This window comes from Etheostoma cragini, chromosome 23 (genome assembly GCF_013103735.1).
Source record: "Etheostoma cragini isolate CJK2018 chromosome 23, CSU_Ecrag_1.0, whole genome shotgun sequence".
Lineage (NCBI taxonomy): Eukaryota > Metazoa > Chordata > Actinopteri > Perciformes > Percidae > Etheostoma > Etheostoma cragini.
Window position 1 is genome coordinate 11,668,216 of NC_048429.1, and position 18,125 is coordinate 11,686,340.

General features: G+C 38.2%; 4 protein-coding genes across 7 annotated transcripts in view; 2 read left to right on the plus strand and 2 right to left on the minus strand.

Annotated features, from left to right (window-relative positions):
* Positions 1 to 3,620, plus strand: part of tnnt2e (troponin T2e, cardiac) — a 15,295-nt gene extending 11,675 nt beyond the window's left edge. The window contains exon 16 of the mRNA XM_034863638.1: positions 3,144 to 3,620. Coding sequence (XP_034719529.1) covers positions 3,144 to 3,183 — 40 coding nt within the window. The 3' untranslated portion in view covers positions 3,184 to 3,620. The remainder of the gene's footprint in view (positions 1 to 3,143) is intronic.
* LOC117938775 (dynamin-1-like protein) lies at positions 3,399 to 15,483 on the minus strand. 3 transcript variants are annotated; one of them, XM_034863634.1, is made up of 19 exons: positions 15,247 to 15,483; positions 14,699 to 14,840; positions 14,100 to 14,146; positions 13,944 to 14,015; positions 12,125 to 12,211; positions 11,600 to 11,762; positions 11,278 to 11,398; positions 10,713 to 10,844; positions 10,243 to 10,449; positions 9,909 to 10,029; positions 9,567 to 9,722; positions 9,363 to 9,452; positions 9,136 to 9,228; positions 8,382 to 8,435; positions 7,973 to 8,053; positions 5,964 to 6,095; positions 5,768 to 5,877; positions 4,261 to 4,420; positions 3,399 to 4,168 (listed from the first exon to the last, which is right to left on the minus strand). In XM_034863634.1, the coding sequence occupies exons 1-19, from the start codon at positions 15,346 to 15,348 to the stop codon at positions 4,112 to 4,114; spliced, it is 2,127 nt and encodes a 708-aa protein (XP_034719525.1). In that variant the 5' UTR covers positions 15,349 to 15,483; the 3' UTR covers positions 3,399 to 4,111. The 3 variants fall into 3 exon arrangements, with proteins under 3 accessions (XP_034719525.1, XP_034719528.1, XP_034719527.1); XM_034863637.1 differs by lacking the exon at positions 15,247 to 15,483 and adding an exon at positions 14,389 to 14,425 and having other exon boundaries at positions 14,699 to 14,824; XM_034863636.1 differs by lacking the exon at positions 7,973 to 8,053.
* Positions 15,484 to 15,535: 52 nt separating this feature from the next.
* stmp1 (short transmembrane mitochondrial protein 1) lies at positions 15,536 to 16,654 on the plus strand. The gene is made up of 3 exons (XM_034863639.1): positions 15,536 to 15,732; positions 15,933 to 15,986; positions 16,452 to 16,654. Exons 1-3 carry the CDS (start codon positions 15,718 to 15,720, stop codon positions 16,521 to 16,523), a joined length of 141 nt encoding a protein of 46 aa, XP_034719530.1. The 5' UTR covers positions 15,536 to 15,717; the 3' UTR covers positions 16,524 to 16,654.
* A 490-nt stretch (positions 16,655 to 17,144) lies between these two features.
* On the minus strand, positions 17,145 to 18,080 carry LOC117938778 (small lysine-rich protein 1). Of its 2 annotated transcripts, XM_034863641.1 has the most exons (3): positions 17,847 to 18,072; positions 17,635 to 17,688; positions 17,145 to 17,529 (listed from the first exon to the last, which is right to left on the minus strand). In XM_034863641.1, the coding sequence occupies exons 2-3, from the start codon at positions 17,635 to 17,637 to the stop codon at positions 17,269 to 17,271; spliced, it is 264 nt and encodes an 87-aa protein (XP_034719532.1). In that variant the 5' UTR covers positions 17,638 to 17,688; positions 17,847 to 18,072; the 3' UTR covers positions 17,145 to 17,268. The 2 variants fall into 2 exon arrangements, with proteins under 2 accessions (XP_034719532.1, XP_034719531.1); XM_034863640.1 differs by having other exon boundaries at positions 17,145 to 17,688; positions 17,847 to 18,080.
* Positions 18,081 to 18,125: the final 45 nt, after the last annotated feature.

The following is an 18,125-nucleotide window of genomic DNA, read 5'->3' on the forward strand; positions in this document are numbered from 1 at the left end:
CATACTATACTATGGCTTTTTTATCATTTTTTCGACATACTATACTATGGCTTTTTTTATCCCTTTTTTCAACATACTATACTATGGCTTTTTTCTACATACTATACTATCGCTATTTTCGACATACTATACTATGGCTTTTTATCACTTTTTTCGACATACTATACTATGGCTTTTTTTATCCCTTTTTTCAACATACTTTACTATGGCTTTTTTATCCCTTTTTTCAACATACTATACTATGGCTTTTTTCTACATACTATACTATGGCTATTTTTGACATACTATACTATGGTGTTTTTATCCCTTTTTTTCGACATACTATACTATGGCTATTTTTGACATACTATACTATGGCGTTATTAATCACCTTTTTTGTCATACTATACTATGGCTTTTTTTCCTTTTTTTTCAACATACTATACTATGGCTTTTTTATCCCTTTTTTTTTAAATACTATTCTATGGCGTTTTTCGACATACTATACTAAGGTGTTTTTAATCTATTTTTTCGACATACTATACTGTGGCTTTTTTATCAGTTTATTCGACAAACTATTCTGTTTTTTTTCGACATACTATACTATGGCGTTTTTCGACATACTATACTATGGTGTTTTTAATCTATTTTTTCGACATACTATACTGTGGCTTTTTTATCAGTTTATTCGACATACTATTCTATGTTTTTTTTCAACATACTATACTATGGCGTTTTTAATCTCTTTTTTCGACATACTATACTATTGCTTTTTTCGTCATACTACACTATGGCTTATTTATCCCTTTTTTCAACATACTACACTATGGCTATTTTATCACTTTTTCAACATACTATACTATTGCTTTTTTATCCCTTTTGTTTAAATACTATTCTATGGCGTTTTTAAACATACTATACTATTGATTTTTTCGACATACTATACTAAGGTGTTTTTAATCTCTTTTTTCGACATACTATACTATTGATTTTTTCGTCATTCTATACTATGACTTTTTTATCCCTTTTTTCAACATACTATTCTATGGCTTTTTTATCACTTTTTTGACATACTATTCTAAGTCGTTTTTTGACATACTATACTATGGCTTTTTTATCCTTTTTTTCAACATACTATACTATAGCTTTTTTATCACTTTTTTGAACATACTATAATATGGCTTTTTTATAAATTCTTTCGACATACTATTCTGTGGCTTTTTTCGACATACTATTCTATGGTTTTTTTCTCACTTTTTTGACTTGGTATAATATGGCTTTTTTTCGACATACTATACTATGGCTATTTTTATCACTTTTTTCAACATACTATACTATGACTATTCCTAGGCTTTTTCTAGCACTTTTTCAACATAATATCCTATGAAATGTTTATGACTTTTTTTAACATATGACTTGATTATCTTATTTTTTTTACATACAATAACATTTTTTACCTCTTTTTTTGACATACTATACAATGAATTTTTACCAGTTCTTTTGACCTTCTATGGCTTTTCCATCACCCTTTTTAAAACACTTTCACTTTTTTATTTTTCTCAACAAACTATACTTTGCTTTTTTTCTATGCACTATACCATGGCTTTGTTAACTTTTTTGACATTCTATATACTATGGCTTATTTCGACACATTAGACTATGTCTTTTCAACAAAAAAATGTTGACATACAATATGCTTACATTGCCTATTTTACCACTTTTTTCGACATAATATACTATGACTTTTTACCAGTTCTTTTGACATACTATACTTTGGCTTCTTTTATCACTTTTTTCAACCTACTTTATTATATCTTTTTCATTATTATAATGATATACAATACCATTGCATATATTTCAACGTACTATACTATGGCATATGACATTACATTTTATTCAGCCTAATTGTCAGTGCACAATCATATTCAGTTCATAATCTAATGAAGTTAAAAAAGCTGTAAAGTGCAAAGTTACATTCAGAATACAGTATGAGCATTATAAACAGTTTTAGGTTCATATATGCTAATAGTTTTACAGTATAAACAAAATTAGCAGTTCAGCTATAAGTATTAAATATACAGTCAGACTGTAATCACAGGCCATACTAACAGACTATTAAATACAGACTAAAAGTGACAGCTGAATATTCTGAGGGGAAGAAGCTGTTTATCAGCCTGCTTGTCCGGGAATGAAGACTCCTGTAGCACCTCACAGTTTTCACCACCCTCTGCAGTGATTTCCGGTCTCGTTGCCATGTCTTACTGTGCTGCAAAATATCACAAAAAAATGCAATATAATGCCCCAAAAAAAGTTTAAGTCATAGCATGGTACATTGAATATAGTTGCAGAATGCCATCGTATAAAATGTCAAAGCAAGAAGAAAAAAAAAATAATAATACAAAAAAGTCAGTGTAGTATGTTGAAAAAAGTAATAAAAAAGCCATAGTATAGCATGTGAGGGGAAAAAAAGTGGTAAAGCCATAGGATAGTAGGCCAAAAAACATCACAGTATAGTATGTTGAAAAAATTATAATATAGTATGTTGAAACAAAAAAAGTTATTAAAGTCATAACAAAGACAGTTTAGTATGTAAACATGTAAATGTTTTAGCACACAACCTGTTCGGACTAATGTGCATAATTGAAAATGGTGTTTAAGACTTACTCTTTAAGTGATGTAGTTGTTTGAGTTTAATACTTTAAGATCCTGTGTTTTAGAAAGGCACAAATTTTACATTCTTAAATGTAAACTGATCTGAACCAACCCACCTTGAGCAAAAGTTATGTCAACATGTTAAAGCCGAAAGCCAGACAGCTGTTTTAAGTCAGCTGGTTGAAGTTCACACTCTGCTTTTCAAATCAAGTATCTGGTAATTTAACTAAGTTATCAGATGTTATGGGCGAAGGTAAAAAAATAAAGGTAATAAAAGGGAAGACTGCTGCTTAAGACACAATCTGCCTGCTGTGTAAAATTGTTTTGCTTTGCCCTTTTCTAATAGCATGATGCATTGGTGTTTGTCTTCTCCGTTTCAGTTTCTTAATAAATATCACTTTGACTATTTTATACAGTAGACTTTTAGGATCTGGGCAAAGAAAAACTGTTGATTTGAGATGTATGTATGCAGAAATTAAGTAATTAACAAAGATTACTGTCTCATTCCACAGCGCCAAAGGAAGAGGCAAGGCCAAAGGCAGGGTGAGATAAATGTAAAGATCAGCAAGAGTTCTCCAAGGAAGCATCTGAAAATGAGGAGCAGTATTTACTTCCATGACATTCTGCGCTTAAACAATAAAAAAATACAAATCTTGCTTTGAAGCTCAGTAATGCCTGTTTTTTTATGTTTAATACTAGTGGACATGTTCCTCTTAATTTCTACCAATCCCCTCAGTTTAAAAGCAAATAAATCCAGGTCATTTAACTGGCAATAAAATACCTCTATTTATTCTTCTGGGAACCATACACAAAAAACCACAGTGCACCATAAATTTCACATGTAGGCATTAATATGTATATAATAGTACAACTTACCGCAGCAATCTGAAACATTATCCACACAATTACACAAATATTCTGATGGCAATGCAGTGTCAGGATGATGGACTTTCTATACAGTACAATGTGTTGACATCAGTGCAAAAAAATAAAGTTGATGAGTATGTACTGTACATAGGCAAGAGGACTAGCATTTGCTGCAACTAGTGTATTTGAATTCTAATCCCTGCTGTGTTACACTATAACTTATATGGTTCCAGACACTGTTACTCCTAACCAGAGTCCAAACATATATGTAATGACTGATGGAACTTTTTTCATTTTCATACTGGTTAACCACAGTTAAAAAGGAAACGTAAAAGTTTCCTTTGGCTGCACAAAATCTTATTTTTAACATTAGCAAAATAAGTAATGCATTTTCATGTATTCCAGACAACACATATTTTAAATAAACAATTACGTACATTTCTTTCAGGTAGAGTGCGAGCCAATATACCTACTTTGAGCAGGGATCAAGACAGTGCATTTTCATAGTTACAAATCTAAACTTGTTCAGACATGAGTGCATAAAGCGTCAGTCCCTAGCATGACGTGGAGACGGCAGATCAGCTCAGCAGATTCAACTCCCTTTGTTGACGTTTCACCACATATGTGTTTCCCTGATCTCAGCGATCACCTGGCTAGCTTTTTGCAACGCCTGTGGAAAAAATAAAGAAACAATGAAATGGCTTATAAAGGAACCTCATTTCATCGTGGAGAGCTAGACACCACAAGGTGGGAGTGTGTTACCTGTAGCATGTCTGCGGCCTCCTTGCGCCGCTGGGCCATGTCCTCTGATTCAGTCAGCAGGTCGTTGAGGAGGCCAGATTTATACAGCTGGCCAACAAGCTCGCTCTGGAGGCTGTCCTTCACATGGTTGACCAGGAAGTGCATCACTGCCTTCGGCACACTGCGAGGGAGAGAGGAAACAGAGCAAACAGATGGTTGAGAACAAGAAGGCAAGACGGCCTGGTGATGTCCTCCAGATGGAGGGGGTCGAGTTTGACCCACCAGGTGGTCATGCCCGTTTAAGTATTGAGCTGTCGAAGTACAAGCTATTAGTTAAATACCATACATCTATCCATAGTGGGCTCTAGAGGGCCCTACATTGCAACAATGTGGCAAAAAAATCAAATGTGGTATTTTATATTTCTTATTGTAAATAAATCCATTAAAATATCAACAACAATGTGGTTATTTGTCTATTAATACTTTCTGACTTCCCTATCCTGTCTATGGCTCAAAGCCCCAAGCATCTTGGTTCCTACAGATAAATCATCTTTTCATTCATTCATCAAAACAGTTTTTAAATAGAGTTTATTCTTTTTATTCTAAAAAGGCTGAGTAATTTCCCATATCAACTGGACCCTGCACTTTATGGCAACTGTTACTCAAACAGGAGTAAATACTGAATTTTTGGGGGGACTATTTACATTTGATGCAGATGTGAATATTGACGGCAGCAGGACTTATGTGGTATTGACTCAAAATAAACTACAGTGCACATTCAAATGTAGGCCATGTTTGATGATGTCATAACTAGACATCGTGCTCCAACCAAGTTTGGCTGTTTTATAATTATGGCGAAAATAGCCATGTATATTTCAACACTAGCGTTCTCTGGTGCACCTTTTTTTTTGATAGCCAAGCCTACCAAACAAACTTAATGATAATTATCACACAACACACGAAGAGAAAGGATCTAGCTGAAATCTACCAGCCGACATTGACCCATCTACTTCTGGCCAGAAATGACAACACTGTGTCTGCGTCATACAGCGTGCAAAACGCAAACACAACAGCCTACTAATACATCACAAGGAGGTTTTTAAAGAAGTTGCTAACTGTAATTTTGCCTAAATGAAAGTTAACTAACTTAAAAACTCAGTGGAAACATGTCACAGATGTTTTTCTTCTTCTTTTACAAGTAATTCAAGACAATCTATTTCTGTAGCTAGACCACATGCATAACTGTCACCTGGTGGTCGGAAGTGGTATTATGAACGCTAGTGGATTATTCGCCAGATTTTTGTGATTTTTCCCTCTTTGAATCTTGCATCAGAAAAAAAAATTGGTGTGTTAATTTTATTTAGTTCTTGGAAAATAATGGAGTTCTATGGTACAGAGGAATAAACTACATCAGCCTTGGCTACACATTTAGTAAATTAATTGTTGGTCTTAGTCTTTTCATGCGATTTGTTGACAAAATACAAAATAGAGAAAATCAAAGAATTTAAAGAAGCGCTGGTTGGCTTACCTGTCCTGGATATTCTTGCGAACGATTAGGAAGTAAGACTTGATGAGGCGCTCGATGACCTCACAGTCCCGCTGCTCACGTGACGACAGTTTCCTAGACACCGGCACAGGCTTAAGGGGAAAACAGAAATGTTTTTTCACTGAAAAGTGCTGTTATCTATATATTGTGGCACGCTGATAGGCTTATGTTTAGTTACCACATCAAGCAGATTGACAACTCCTTTAAGGGGGCTTCCAGGTCCAGAGCCGGGGGCTTCCTCTCCTTTCTTCAGCATCCCCCTCCAGTTCCCTGTGCCGTCCTGATCACCCTGGGGTCCTGTTGCTGAAGCCTGAGGAGCCAGGAACACGAAAACTGAAGATCAACAGTAATCACACCTCACAGGCCACCAAATGATTAGAACAGCGCCCTTCTGTTGTCATTACAATTCACAGGGAGAGGATGGTTAAGGAATGGAGCATAATAATCTTGACTGGTTCAAATGATACACGGGCATGTAAACAGTAATGAATTATACGAAATTGAAAGTAAGTAAATATTCAAAATTAAGCATAACGCAGCCACTGACAGAATTAAATGTCTTTGTTTTGGAGTGGAAATTGGAAATGTCCCTCCAATGCTGAGAGAAAGTAAGTTACCTTAATAGTGTGAGAGCAACAGTTAAAGACAATACATGATAGGCAATGCAGTAAAACAAAAGTCAGTCTACAGCCATGCTACGGCTTTGAAACATCCTATTTCACAATGGTGCTTTGAGCTAAATGCTAACATCAGCATGCTTACATTCTCACAATGACAATGCTAACATGCTAGTGTAAAGCAGGTACAATAAGCCAACATTTGCCAATTAGCATTGAACACAAAGTACAGCAGAGGCTGGCGGGACTGTCAGTTTTACAGATATTTGGTCATAAACTAAAGAATTGGAAAAATTAAGGTATTACAATTCATCTTGAGGGGATCATGCATGGCTGTACCAATTGTTGTTGAGACATTTCACAATAAACACAAATGTTAACTTCATGGTGGCACGAGAGGAAAATTCAAGGATCACCAAAGCAGCTTTGGTGGTCCTTGAATTTTCCTCTTGGACCATGACTAGAATTCCTTGGCAATCCATTCAATATTTGTTGAAATATTAAACAAATATTATGCACTTAGGGTATGTTAGTTTGTTTATTTAAGGGGCTACCGGAGGAGTTTTGGGGTCTTTAATCAAAAAAGACTTAACGCTCCCTTTGCCAATAATACATTTTTCCACGACCCTCCAAAATGATTGGGAAAAAAAAGGCATGACCCTCCCAAACAATTTATTGATGTCTTCTGTTCAATGAGTCAGGTTGAGTCCACATTTGGAGGGCATGAGACCACCTGCCACATGCCCTCCAAGCTGCGTGCTGTCCGCGAGCTTTGACTTTTCAAAATAAAAATTGGCGTCTGGTCCTCTGTGTTTTCGTACGTTGATGTTTTTCTATGTTTTTGAACTAAACAGTAAGGCAATCACGCTAATGAATAAAATATTTTTTTCAGCAGATGTCTTAGTTACAACATGATGGAACTAGCAAAGCAGTTTTGTGTTTATCTGTGCGGGTGAGATTTATTCAGTTTGGGAAATCCCACAGTCTACAAAGCTACAGCTCAAATTGTTTGGCTGACTAAACAGGGAAGGGCCCATCTGCTAGCAAGGGGGGGGGGGGGGGGGGGGGGGGGGGGGGGGCGAGACTAAGAGGGCTACATGGAGCTACATAGAAAAGTCTACACCAAACAAGCCACTTTGAAATTTAGCTGTTTTCATAAATAAAAAAACATGTGACCTCCCCTATTTTCCTCCAGTGGTCCATTCCATAAATACCGACCGGTCCCTTACAGGCTTGGGTAGATGATGCACAGTGGTACAACTTCCGCTAACACATAACTACTATAAACTCAGTACAAAAAAACAAAGGGCAACCAAAGTGTTAAGAGGTTGGAAAAGGAGACAGATGAAGAGGAAGGCATTTTCTGGGGACTGAGAATCTGCAGTTAATGGTTGTTAGTGCACACAGGCTGAGGGAGAGCAAAACAAGAGCATGGCATCAGCAGACAAAGACCAGAGAGCATGCCAGCAGCCTATGCTCATCCATCCATCCATCCATCAATCAATCACTCCATCAATCCATCAATCCATCCGAGCCCCGTTCAGAGCCAGCGAGCTGCGCAAGGGCCCACCTTGGCACCATCCATGTCTGCTCCAGACGCAGAAGGCTCGCCAGAAACCACAGTTGGACCAGCCGGGCCTTTGCCAACAGACTAGCAGAAATATGAGAGCAGGAATGGAGAGAGAGAGAGAGAGAGGAAAAAAAACACTGAGAAGAAATGTGGAGAGACAGAGAAAAGGAGTTTGGCAAACACCAGTCATTTGAGGGGAGGAGAGTAGACTTTCTAAGGAGATGAGGGATAAAATTCCTCGATGGAAACTATCCGAGGCATTCGGTTCACAGATCTTCATCCTGTAGTGCCATGAGTGATTAACACAGCGCGAGCCCAATTTATGCTTGGGATGCCGCAGACTTGCCACCAAATATTAGAACACATGATTTACTGTTTTTAAATTGTAAAATAAAGTTGTTTCTGTTACCTTATCCCTGGGCACGGCAGAGGGCAGCTCCCTCATCCTGTTTCTTCTCTGCTCCTACAAATACACAACATGTGTTAGTACAAATGATTTTTATAAACAATTAAATTATTAAACGTTTAATATATAACAAAGTTAACCTCCTTCTTCAAAAAGACTGACAGACTAATGGCATAACGTTTCTTGACATTCTATGGAAGCAAATAAGTGGCGTAATAATTTAAATCCTATAAGAAGCTGAATACCTACTTGTGAACTTTACTTTGTGAACTTAAGTGGTTTTGATTCCCCTTTTAAAAGAATTCCAGAAGGCAAATTCAAGAGTCAAATATTATTGATCAAAAAATTCAACTTGAATACAGTTTTTATTTAAATATATATTTAACACTTGTTCTATTTAAATTTGTGAACCACAAAAACTCAAATACAGGGTTTTAAAAATTGTATAAATTGAAATTATTACTTTAAATTGGTTAAATTAAACAATTAGGTAGTTAAATATTTCAGCTTCTCTTTGTTTCTAAAAATTCAGATTCAATGAAACCTGTTGTGTGTGTGTGTGTGTGTGTGTGTAGATTCTAGATATATAATATATATATATATTTATATATATATATATATATATATATATATACATAAATATTATATATCTAGAATCTTAAACCTACAAATAATCAATATCAGGTTCATGCCCATTCTTTCTTTATTCTGCCAGAAAAATGTGTGTATGTGAGAGTATTTTGACACAAATACAAACCTCTATATTATTATTCATGACCCCACAGGCATCTGCAAAGTCGGGATGTTTGGTGTTGATGTAGGCCAACTCTATTGCAACCAAGTTATGTACCTATGACAACAAGAGACAACAACGTGAGTTATGCAAATGCTCTGATTCAGCTTCTTATTAAACACTGCAACCGCAAAGATAATGTCTGCAGGCGGTGAAAGCACAAAGGCAAAACGAGATGAATGTGATGGTACCATCTCATTGGTGATAGGCAGTCTCTTCCTCAGGAGGCAAGTGACTACTTCCACAATGGCCTCATGCAGCTTGGGAAATCTCTGCAGCTCCTGCAGAGGACAAAACATTATCAATATGAGTGTGAGTGTGTGTGTGTGTGTGTGTGTGTTTGTGTGTGTGAAGAAAAGATCAATACCCTCAAAGAAGTAAGCAAAGCTCATTACCTGTGTGCTGTAGTTGCTGCAGTGCTGGATGATCCTCTGCATCTCCTCGTGGACCAGCTCCACGCAGCGCAAACTGGGCTCCTCCAGGCGTTTCACCTGTTTTTTCACCAACAGCTCGAAGGAAATCTCAGGTACAAACAGGGACGGACGTGGGCCCTGGCGAAAGGGGAGGAGGGAGCTGCAGGTTAGCAATTATTACCCAGAACAACAGAATAGACCGCATAACACAAATAAAACGTGTTTCAGTTGTTTTGCGATAACTCACTGAACTAACGATTACATGATAAACTTCAGTGCCCCTAATGTAATGTCACATTCACGGGATAATGCAGGAACACTCACTGTTGCGTTCCTTATGGCTGTTAGGATGTCTATGGTGCTGAGTCCTCCCAAAGGATCCACAGACTCCAATGTTCTGCCAAAAGTCTCATGGAATATGTAACAAATTCGGGCCCCTCCGCACCTGAAAAAAAGCAGCGGGGGTATATTAGCTGTGATGTGAACCCCGAGGCCTACTCTCCTGTCAGCTCTGCGTTCAAAGACACTGTGCGTGCCTCAACTCATAAGTTGTATCATTGAAAATGATGAAACCAATGCAGTTGTTTTGCTCATTTTCACTGCGCTGGATCAACAGCATCCCCCTGTGGCTGAGCGGAGGATCGGCGCCGGTACTCACAGCTCTGCTGTCTCTATGTATTTGGCTGTGCCCTCTATGGTGTTGCAGTATTCTGTGGCAAACTTGGTGATGAGCTGGAGCAAGGTAGCACTTTGGTCTTCCACAGGTTCGCCATAGCTGCTGAGCAGGGACTGATACTGAGCTGCCAGGACGTTGATCCGTGTCTTCAGCTCAGGGAGGCAGTCTCGGATGTGATGCATCAGTAACCTGCCATTATGGAAGTAAAGGGCAGAGGGTTCAGCTTTCATGCACATATGTCAAATTTTATTCTGAGCTGGGATTTGCCAAGCTAAACAAAGCTATTGTCTGCATGAAAGACTGTCTCTGATGGCTGTTATTAATAACTGTTTCGGGCTGTTGCTGACATAACCTAAATGTTTCCTGGTAAAATGTTACGTCCATATCTATGCTATATGTGTGTTTTGCATCTCATTCTCAGTTTTTAAGGTAGAATTTATAATCATGTTTACCGGTTAAGGGTTCTGGCCAGGTATTTGGTTCCGTTTCTGTTGGCGAGAGAAGGATACTTCTTCTGCAGGAAAGCATGTTCATCACGAATGGCATCGGCCACAGATTTTTTATTGTTGATGTCCAGCTGGCTCCTAAACATTTAAATCCAATACACCAAAAATGAGTCCTGGGCAATAAAGGGTAATTAAAATTAATTTGAGAACACAAGGATTTATACATTTCATTATATCATATCTTTTGCTGCCTAATGAACATCATGATTGTAGGACATATGTATGTAATATGAATTGAGTGTATCGGTTTTTGTACATAAAATAGTTCATTAAACTGAACTGAATGATAATGGATTTCGAGCAGGCAGTAATTTTTTATAAACCCACAATGTATTCCTTTTACAAATTAATCACTAACAATTGATAATTTGAAACGGATATGCCAGCCTTAATATATATTAAAGTGCACTCATCTTTGTTGAGCCTCTCATCTCTATCATTACGCACTCATCTCTATTATGAATGATGGATAATTTAGTATATTCAGTAAGGTAAATATAGCTTTCCAGACCTGTTGACTACTCCGATGAGGCCCAGTTTGACAGGAATGACTCGGCCCATCAGTACGTCCATAGCGTCAGTACCGGCGTCCATCAGGTCCAGCTTGGTTACCACAGCCAGTGTCCTCCTGCCTGTCCAGTCACATTCAGTCACAAAGATCATTATCACAAATATAGTTTTTATTAAGATTAGTCATCATTTTACCTTTTTCTGTTTTTGTCACAATTAATGGTGAAAGGTCAGCCAATAAATGTTTGATTCACACTAAAAGCAGTTAGATTACGATTACGGTTTTTAGGTAATGTGTTGCTTTTTTAGTTGTTTTTTTTTACCATCGGGGTCGACCTCCCGGGCCACCTTGAGGGCCTCTGAGGTGGCCATGTCTGTGTTAGCCGCAGTGACAGCCAGGATGATGCAGTTGGGGTTGGAGATATGCTTCAGGATTAGATCCTTTATCTGAACCTCGATGTCATTAGGCTGATCCCCCACGGGCACCTGGAGGGGACAATACCAATTAAAAGAAAATCTCAATTTGATTCATTAGACACTACTTTCACACATGTTCAACTAGAGGGGAGTGGGGGGGGGAACTAATGAGGGCAGAATCAAAGCCTGCATTACTTTGGCTTTGATAGCACTTGGTTTAGAATAGTCAAGAAAGAGTTACAAATTCCCTATTGAATACACAAAAGCATCGACCAGACGATGGAATTAACACAGTGACCAGGTCTATCTGGTATATTGTGTTTTAGTGTGTGTGTGGGGGGCGGCTGATAGGTGTTATATAGCAAATGTCCCCAGGGGTACGAGATGATCAAAGTCTTGTCTTAGGGAGTAGGAAGTACAGCATGTGTCACCTTAGTAATTCCCGGCAGATCCACCAGCGTCAGGTTGACAACGTGAGGAGAAAATATCTTCAGATGAATGGGATCATCGCTGATCCCCTGCAGAGGGACAAGAAAAAAAAGACGTAGCACCGTTTCACAGAAAATATATATGTAGAAATATTAAATATGTTTCTAAAAAAAAAGCCATTTGGCAGACTAAAATCTGAAGATATTATCATTGTTATTATTATTGTTATTATTTTTTGGACACTGCTATAGCCCTGTTTATGCTGTTTATTAGCATTACATACCACAGAGCTGAGCATCCAGTTCTCTATCAGGTTGTTTTTTCTGGCTATGTATTTGCAGATGGACATGTAAATTACATAAAGTTTGCCCTCCTTTCAGCTTTCTCGAAGCATCTCCAAACACTTCCAGCCCCAGTAACCCAGCTAAGCTACATGCCAAACATGTTGCAATAAAGTTAGTAATTAAAATCTTCCACTGTGGGCTCAAATTTGATAAACATAGTGTATAAGCTCTACTGTGAAACACAGTTTTCTTAGCTCATGGCTGTATCCCTATATATAAATCAAGTGTATGCTTTAGTTTGTATCTACGACGTTCCACTTCAGGGATTATTTAGATGATGATATCTTTCATTTCGTACAATGTAAAGTACGTTACCTTCCGCTTTCTTTGTGTTGGAATTTTAAACTCCGGTGGATTCATGAGGACTATGGTTAACTGCTCCTTAGATCTCCGCAGGGTAAGTCCAGACAGCTAGACTATCTGAGTTTTCTGTTGCACGACTACAACAACCTTTGAACGTACACGTTCCACCAAAACAAGTTCCTTCCCGAAGCTATTTTGCAGAGGGGCCGTTTTCCGTGAGGCTCTTAGCGCCGCCCAAGACGATTGTGTTTGGTTTAAAGAAATGCCAATTAACCACAGCATGTTTTTCTCCCATCCCGGAATGCTATGTGCTCTTGCCAGACCCTTTTACGCAGCACTGTGGAGCAGGGTCTGGCAATGCGAGACTAAGTATGCTTTCATCTCATTGCGTCTAAATCATTTTAATTTTCTACACATATTATGTGTTAGTCACAAGACTTCACTTAACATATCTTAATGAGATTATAAGCAAACTGAATTTACTGCTAGACAGGTTTTAGGAGGATAATATGCATTATAGATTTGGTTCTGTTGGAATTTAAAATGTTATATGTGCTTTAACATTGTGTGTGATTTGCATTATACATTTAAGCTAAAAGATAAAAGCATTATTTCCACATAAATGAAGACATGTTGGTCATGCATTACGTTTTTTGTTATAAGTATATAGTTTGTTGTTTGTTGCATTAAGTTGTTTTGCAATACTTCGGTTTTATAATATAATATGTTATAATCCAGCTCTCCTAAATGTGTCTGAAGCAAATTGATTGTTAGGAACGCTTCCTGAGTCCCTCTCTTACAGCCCACTAATCTTTTGCTTTTCAAGTCCTGAACTGAGGGTCCTAAACTCTCAGTCACATTCCAACGGAAAGATAACGAATAAGCACACAAACAGGTGTGTGTCCTGGAGACCCCACCCTTTGTGGATAAGACCAGGGGTCTAAAAGCCAAAGAGCCAGACAAATTTGGGGGAGAGCTGTTAGCTTGACTCTGTATTTGTCTCATATCCTAAGTAATAAAAAGGATTCACACATCAACATCTGAGATTTTGACTACTAATTGACTGAACCCAGGATTTAGCTCCGACAGAACAGCAGTGCCTGTGGCCAAACATTTTGAGTTCCAGATTTAACAGTATAAATGTAAACCCCTCCATCTTCCATTCCTGACTCACCTTATTATTGCCTGATATTCGTGCCGTTTCGTTTTCAATTTCTTGCCTGATTTCTTCAAAATCTGTGAAGATCTGCAAAAAGAACAAAATAAATTCCATGATTACAAGCAAGGGTCAAGCAAATTAATTAAATATTTTGTATCCTGAAGTTAATACCTGATTTTTTGTGTGCAGAAACTTGCCCCACTCGTCACCTTCTCTGCCTGTGACACATAATAAAAACAGTGTGGGTTACAGTTATAGCATAGTATTCTCGAAAAAAGGAAGAAAAAAAACAGGTGTTAGCTATGACAACCTCAAATACAATTACCAGGGCAAAGATATGCAAGGCTAACATAAGGATTGACACCTGACCACAGTTACAGTGGTGGCTTTGAGGAGGAGGGAGCAGAACTATAAGAAATTAATCTAGGTTATTGAATGTGAAGACACCTGTACAATGCACCTTTGTGAAGGCACATTGCTTTTTCACTCCGTAGCATCTGAAAATAATTAGAAACACAGTGACAGAAATTTAAACCTGGTGTTTTTTCACTGAGCACCAGCAAATTATAGGACGTTTTCCAGCTGCACACAGAAAAACAATAGATATGTTCCCTACATGTGTGTTTACTGGCATAAAGAACTTGAAATATATGACGATTTATAGCAAGAATACAGAAAGCATATACAATAATTGAGGCAAAATCCAAAGACAACAGTGGACTAATTAGTGGGTGAAACACTGCTGAGATTAAAATGATTTTGGTGTTTACCACTGTCATCATTTTTTCTTGCATCTCCAGGATCTACATTAACCAGTTGGAGGATGAGAGGTCGCCTGGTTACGATCCCAGTCCCACGGGGCAGCAGGTCCCTGCCCACCAGGCTTTCCAGCACTGAGCTCTTACCACTGCTCTGGAGACCCAACACACAGATAGACACAGGAGTTAGATTAGGGATGAACCAAAGCCTACATCTACCTTCTGATTTAACACGACACCAGGTCCAGCAATGGCCTGGTTTTGGCTAACAGTGGTTAGTGTGTATCTTAAAATAGCACTCAAGACGATCAAAATAGATTTCACTGCAGACTTTGCAAATGAGATTTTGCAGCAGTCCATCTCAAAGAGGGCTTTTAGCAGAGATGCATGGGTCTCTGTGTAGCCTCAACACATTTTAGCATCTAAATTTGTATTATTATTAGGAGTTTATTTTAATAATGTTATCGGTAACTATGCGTGCAATATGGTAAAGCACGGTTATCTAGCTAGCATGACAGCAGCTGTATCACAGAAGTGCACACACAGTCAGAGCATTTTACCTGAGTCCCCACCACTGCTATCTGCGGTAGGTGTATAATATCCGCTCCCACTGTGTTGAATACATCTTGGAGCTTGTTTATTACGGGGATAAGAGCCTCCATGCTCGCGGTTTATGTATACAATTATTAATAAAAACTAGAGATTTTCGATGGAGCCAAAGTCATTCAATGTCCCACCGACACCACCATTGCAATAACACCCATTGCATTGACGATACTTTGTATGGTTTTGGGAGTTGTAGTTCTCCAATGCGTAACTGCTCGGAACAAGGACAGCTCAGGCAGAGTAAAAGACTACAGTACCGGTCCTCTGAAAATTACGCGTTTTCTCGCGCATGCGTATACACACAGTTGAAGACGGACTAGCTTCGTGAAATTGGTATATTTCCTCGCTTTAACCTTTATCTTATCAACTGCCTGACTTTAAGTTAGTAAGTCCGTCTGCTGTTGCCAACTATTCGTTATTCCACCATGCTACAGTTCCTGGTGAGTTAAACTGACGTTATCATGCATGACATCGACGTTTACATGGATGCTAAGAGATGCGAAACTAGCCTAACGTTAGCTAACATGTCAGCAAAACTTGCTGTCAAAACTCTTGACGGTGCTAATTGAAAGTCTCTGCAATTTACGAGATGTAAGTCAGTAACCCTGGCCTAAGATGACATGTGTTGTTTGTCTTCCAGGCTGGCTTTACCTTGGGAAATGTTGTGGGGATGTATCTGGCTCAAAACTATGAGGTAAGTTTTTTTTAGTTTTTTTTACAAACATTCACAATTGGAACTCAACGAGTCATCTGCTTATCATACTGACCCATCTCTACCACGCCCTTCGTCGGACCCCCCCACCAAAAACAATCCTGCAATAAATCATACCTTTATGGATGTTACAATGTAAGTTTTAGTTGAAACAGTTTTAGAGAGTTGAGGGTTTGAGGATTCCACTTTATGACCCATAAGGCTATGTTTATATACAGTTTATACTGGTCTGACATATTAGGAACACCTCTCAGTAGAATTAAATACGTTTAAAGTTGAATCAGAACCTCTCTAAGCCAGTTGCAGTGGCAGCTCATCATTATAACCTTTTATGTAGGCAAATGATTTATAGCAGGACTGTTGCAGTAGACTGGATTAGTTTGAGCCAGATAACTGACAACTGTATATATGAATCATATTGTATTGACAGCACTTTTTTTCTTCTAGGTTCCCAACTTAGCCAAGAAAATCGAAGCCTTTAAGAAAGACGTGGAGGCCAAAAAGAAGCCCCCAGAGTGAGCAAAGCGGGACCATGTCACAAGCAAGAACAGATGCCCTCTGAAGAAACTATTTATTCTACAGTGTTGTGGGACAATGAGTGTACATTTGATAAACAGACTGATATGGTAGAATATGTATGAGAATATCAACAGTGCCTGAAACTGTATTTGTTTATTTCCTTAGTTTTATAGGCATGTTCTCATCGTAGCCTATTTTTATAAGATAAATTGTGCTAAGACTGGATTTAAAAAAACATTACAACGGACTAATGGGATCACTTTAAAGTCAAGTATCACGGCACTGTTGGCTGTCCTTTTCTCGGATGCACTGGGGTGTTTTAACCTACACCCGTTTATTATCTTCACATTAGGTGTGTATGATGTTCTCTAAAGTGAATAATGATAGAGCATGCAATTGCTCTCTTCTCTGTTGTATTCTATATGCTTCCAGTGGATCAATAATTGACAAATTTTGACATTTGTGCAAACAGTTTTGAATCATTCAGCTCACAATAAAGTTGTCTATGAATTTTAAAGTCTTTGCGTCATGAATGAAGATTTCCTGGCTCAATTTTCCTTTCTTGTATGAATTTGTTGAGGAAAAAAAACCCATCTGCATTACTCTGGTTCTAGTGCTGTATTATAACAAATGTGTCCACCAGATGGGGCCATCAGCAAGGTATTAAAAACTTAGGTATTTCACATTTAAACACATTTTACCCTAAGAAAGGGGAAATTTACTTTTGTTTGGCAAAAATGATAATTTACTTTTTCTTCTTCCGTTTTGTTCCTTTCTTCTTTTTCTTCTTTTTATTTGAATTTGGCCACCCAAAGCCCCTGAACACCAGACAATCCACTGCATTGTGAGAAATGTAGTAGAGGTTCTCCATGGCTGCTGGGCTGAGGATGTCCACCTCTGTCTTAGGGGGTTTGGCACAAGAGGACGTCTTTTGGGGTGCTTTTGGACCCCCACTCTTCTTGGCGGGGCTAGAACTGTGGGACTTTGATTTCCTGGATTTGGTGGGCTTTGAAGAAAATACAAGTGGTTTAGTCATTTTAGGTGTGATTCTTTTACTTTGACTATATTAAATAGTGTGGATAGCCCTAATAGTCTGTTAAGCATTCTTTACCATGGTGTACGATTTCAAGCTCCCTTCCAACAGGATGAGAGATTATTTACCCATCTGTAAAATGAGATGCATGTACAGAAGAATGTCATAATTAACAGTAGTTCCATTATTATCAGACAAGATTATTTAATTGCTCGACAGTACATAAAGCGCTTTCTCAAAACAGCTTCAGTGCTTGAAATTGTCACAAATTAAATATACTTGTATCTTACCAGTTGTGGACTTGGCACTGTTGTAAATGGCAACTGACTGGCTTCAACTGGTGATAGTGGTGACAGTGATACCCCATTTGTTTATGTCCTGTTGTCGTAGAGACAGGTCAGACTCCCTCATGAATGAAGGGGTGGGCCTCTCCAAGCCTGTAAATTCTTTGTTGCCTCCAAGACGTAGCTAGGCTTCACATACAATCCAAAGCTTAACAAGAGAGGAGTGCAAGGGGCAAGCGCTAAATGTTATAATTCAAATAAAAGCCAACAGCAAGCTATTTTTGC

Coding starts and splice junctions, on each gene's coding strand:
- LOC117938775 (XM_034863634.1), bottom strand. CDS start 15,348: ATGGAGGCTCTTATCCCCGTAATAAACAAGCTCCAAGATGTATTCAAC. Junction 14,841..15,246: donor TAGCAGTGGTGGGGACTCAG/GTAAAATGCTCT, acceptor TTGGGTCTCCAG/AGCAGTGGTAAGAGCTCAGT. Junction 10,450..10,712: donor CTGGCCAGAACCCTTAACCG/GTAAACATGATT, acceptor CCATAATGGCAG/GTTACTGATGCATCACATCC.
- stmp1 (XM_034863639.1), top strand. Junction 15,987..16,451: donor ATCTGGCTCAAAACTATGAG/GTAAGTTTTTTT, acceptor TTTTTCTTCTAG/GTTCCCAACTTAGCCAAGAA.
- LOC117938778 (XM_034863640.1), bottom strand. CDS start 17,559: ATGACTAAACCACTTGTATTTTCTTCAAAGCCCACCAAATCCAGGAAA.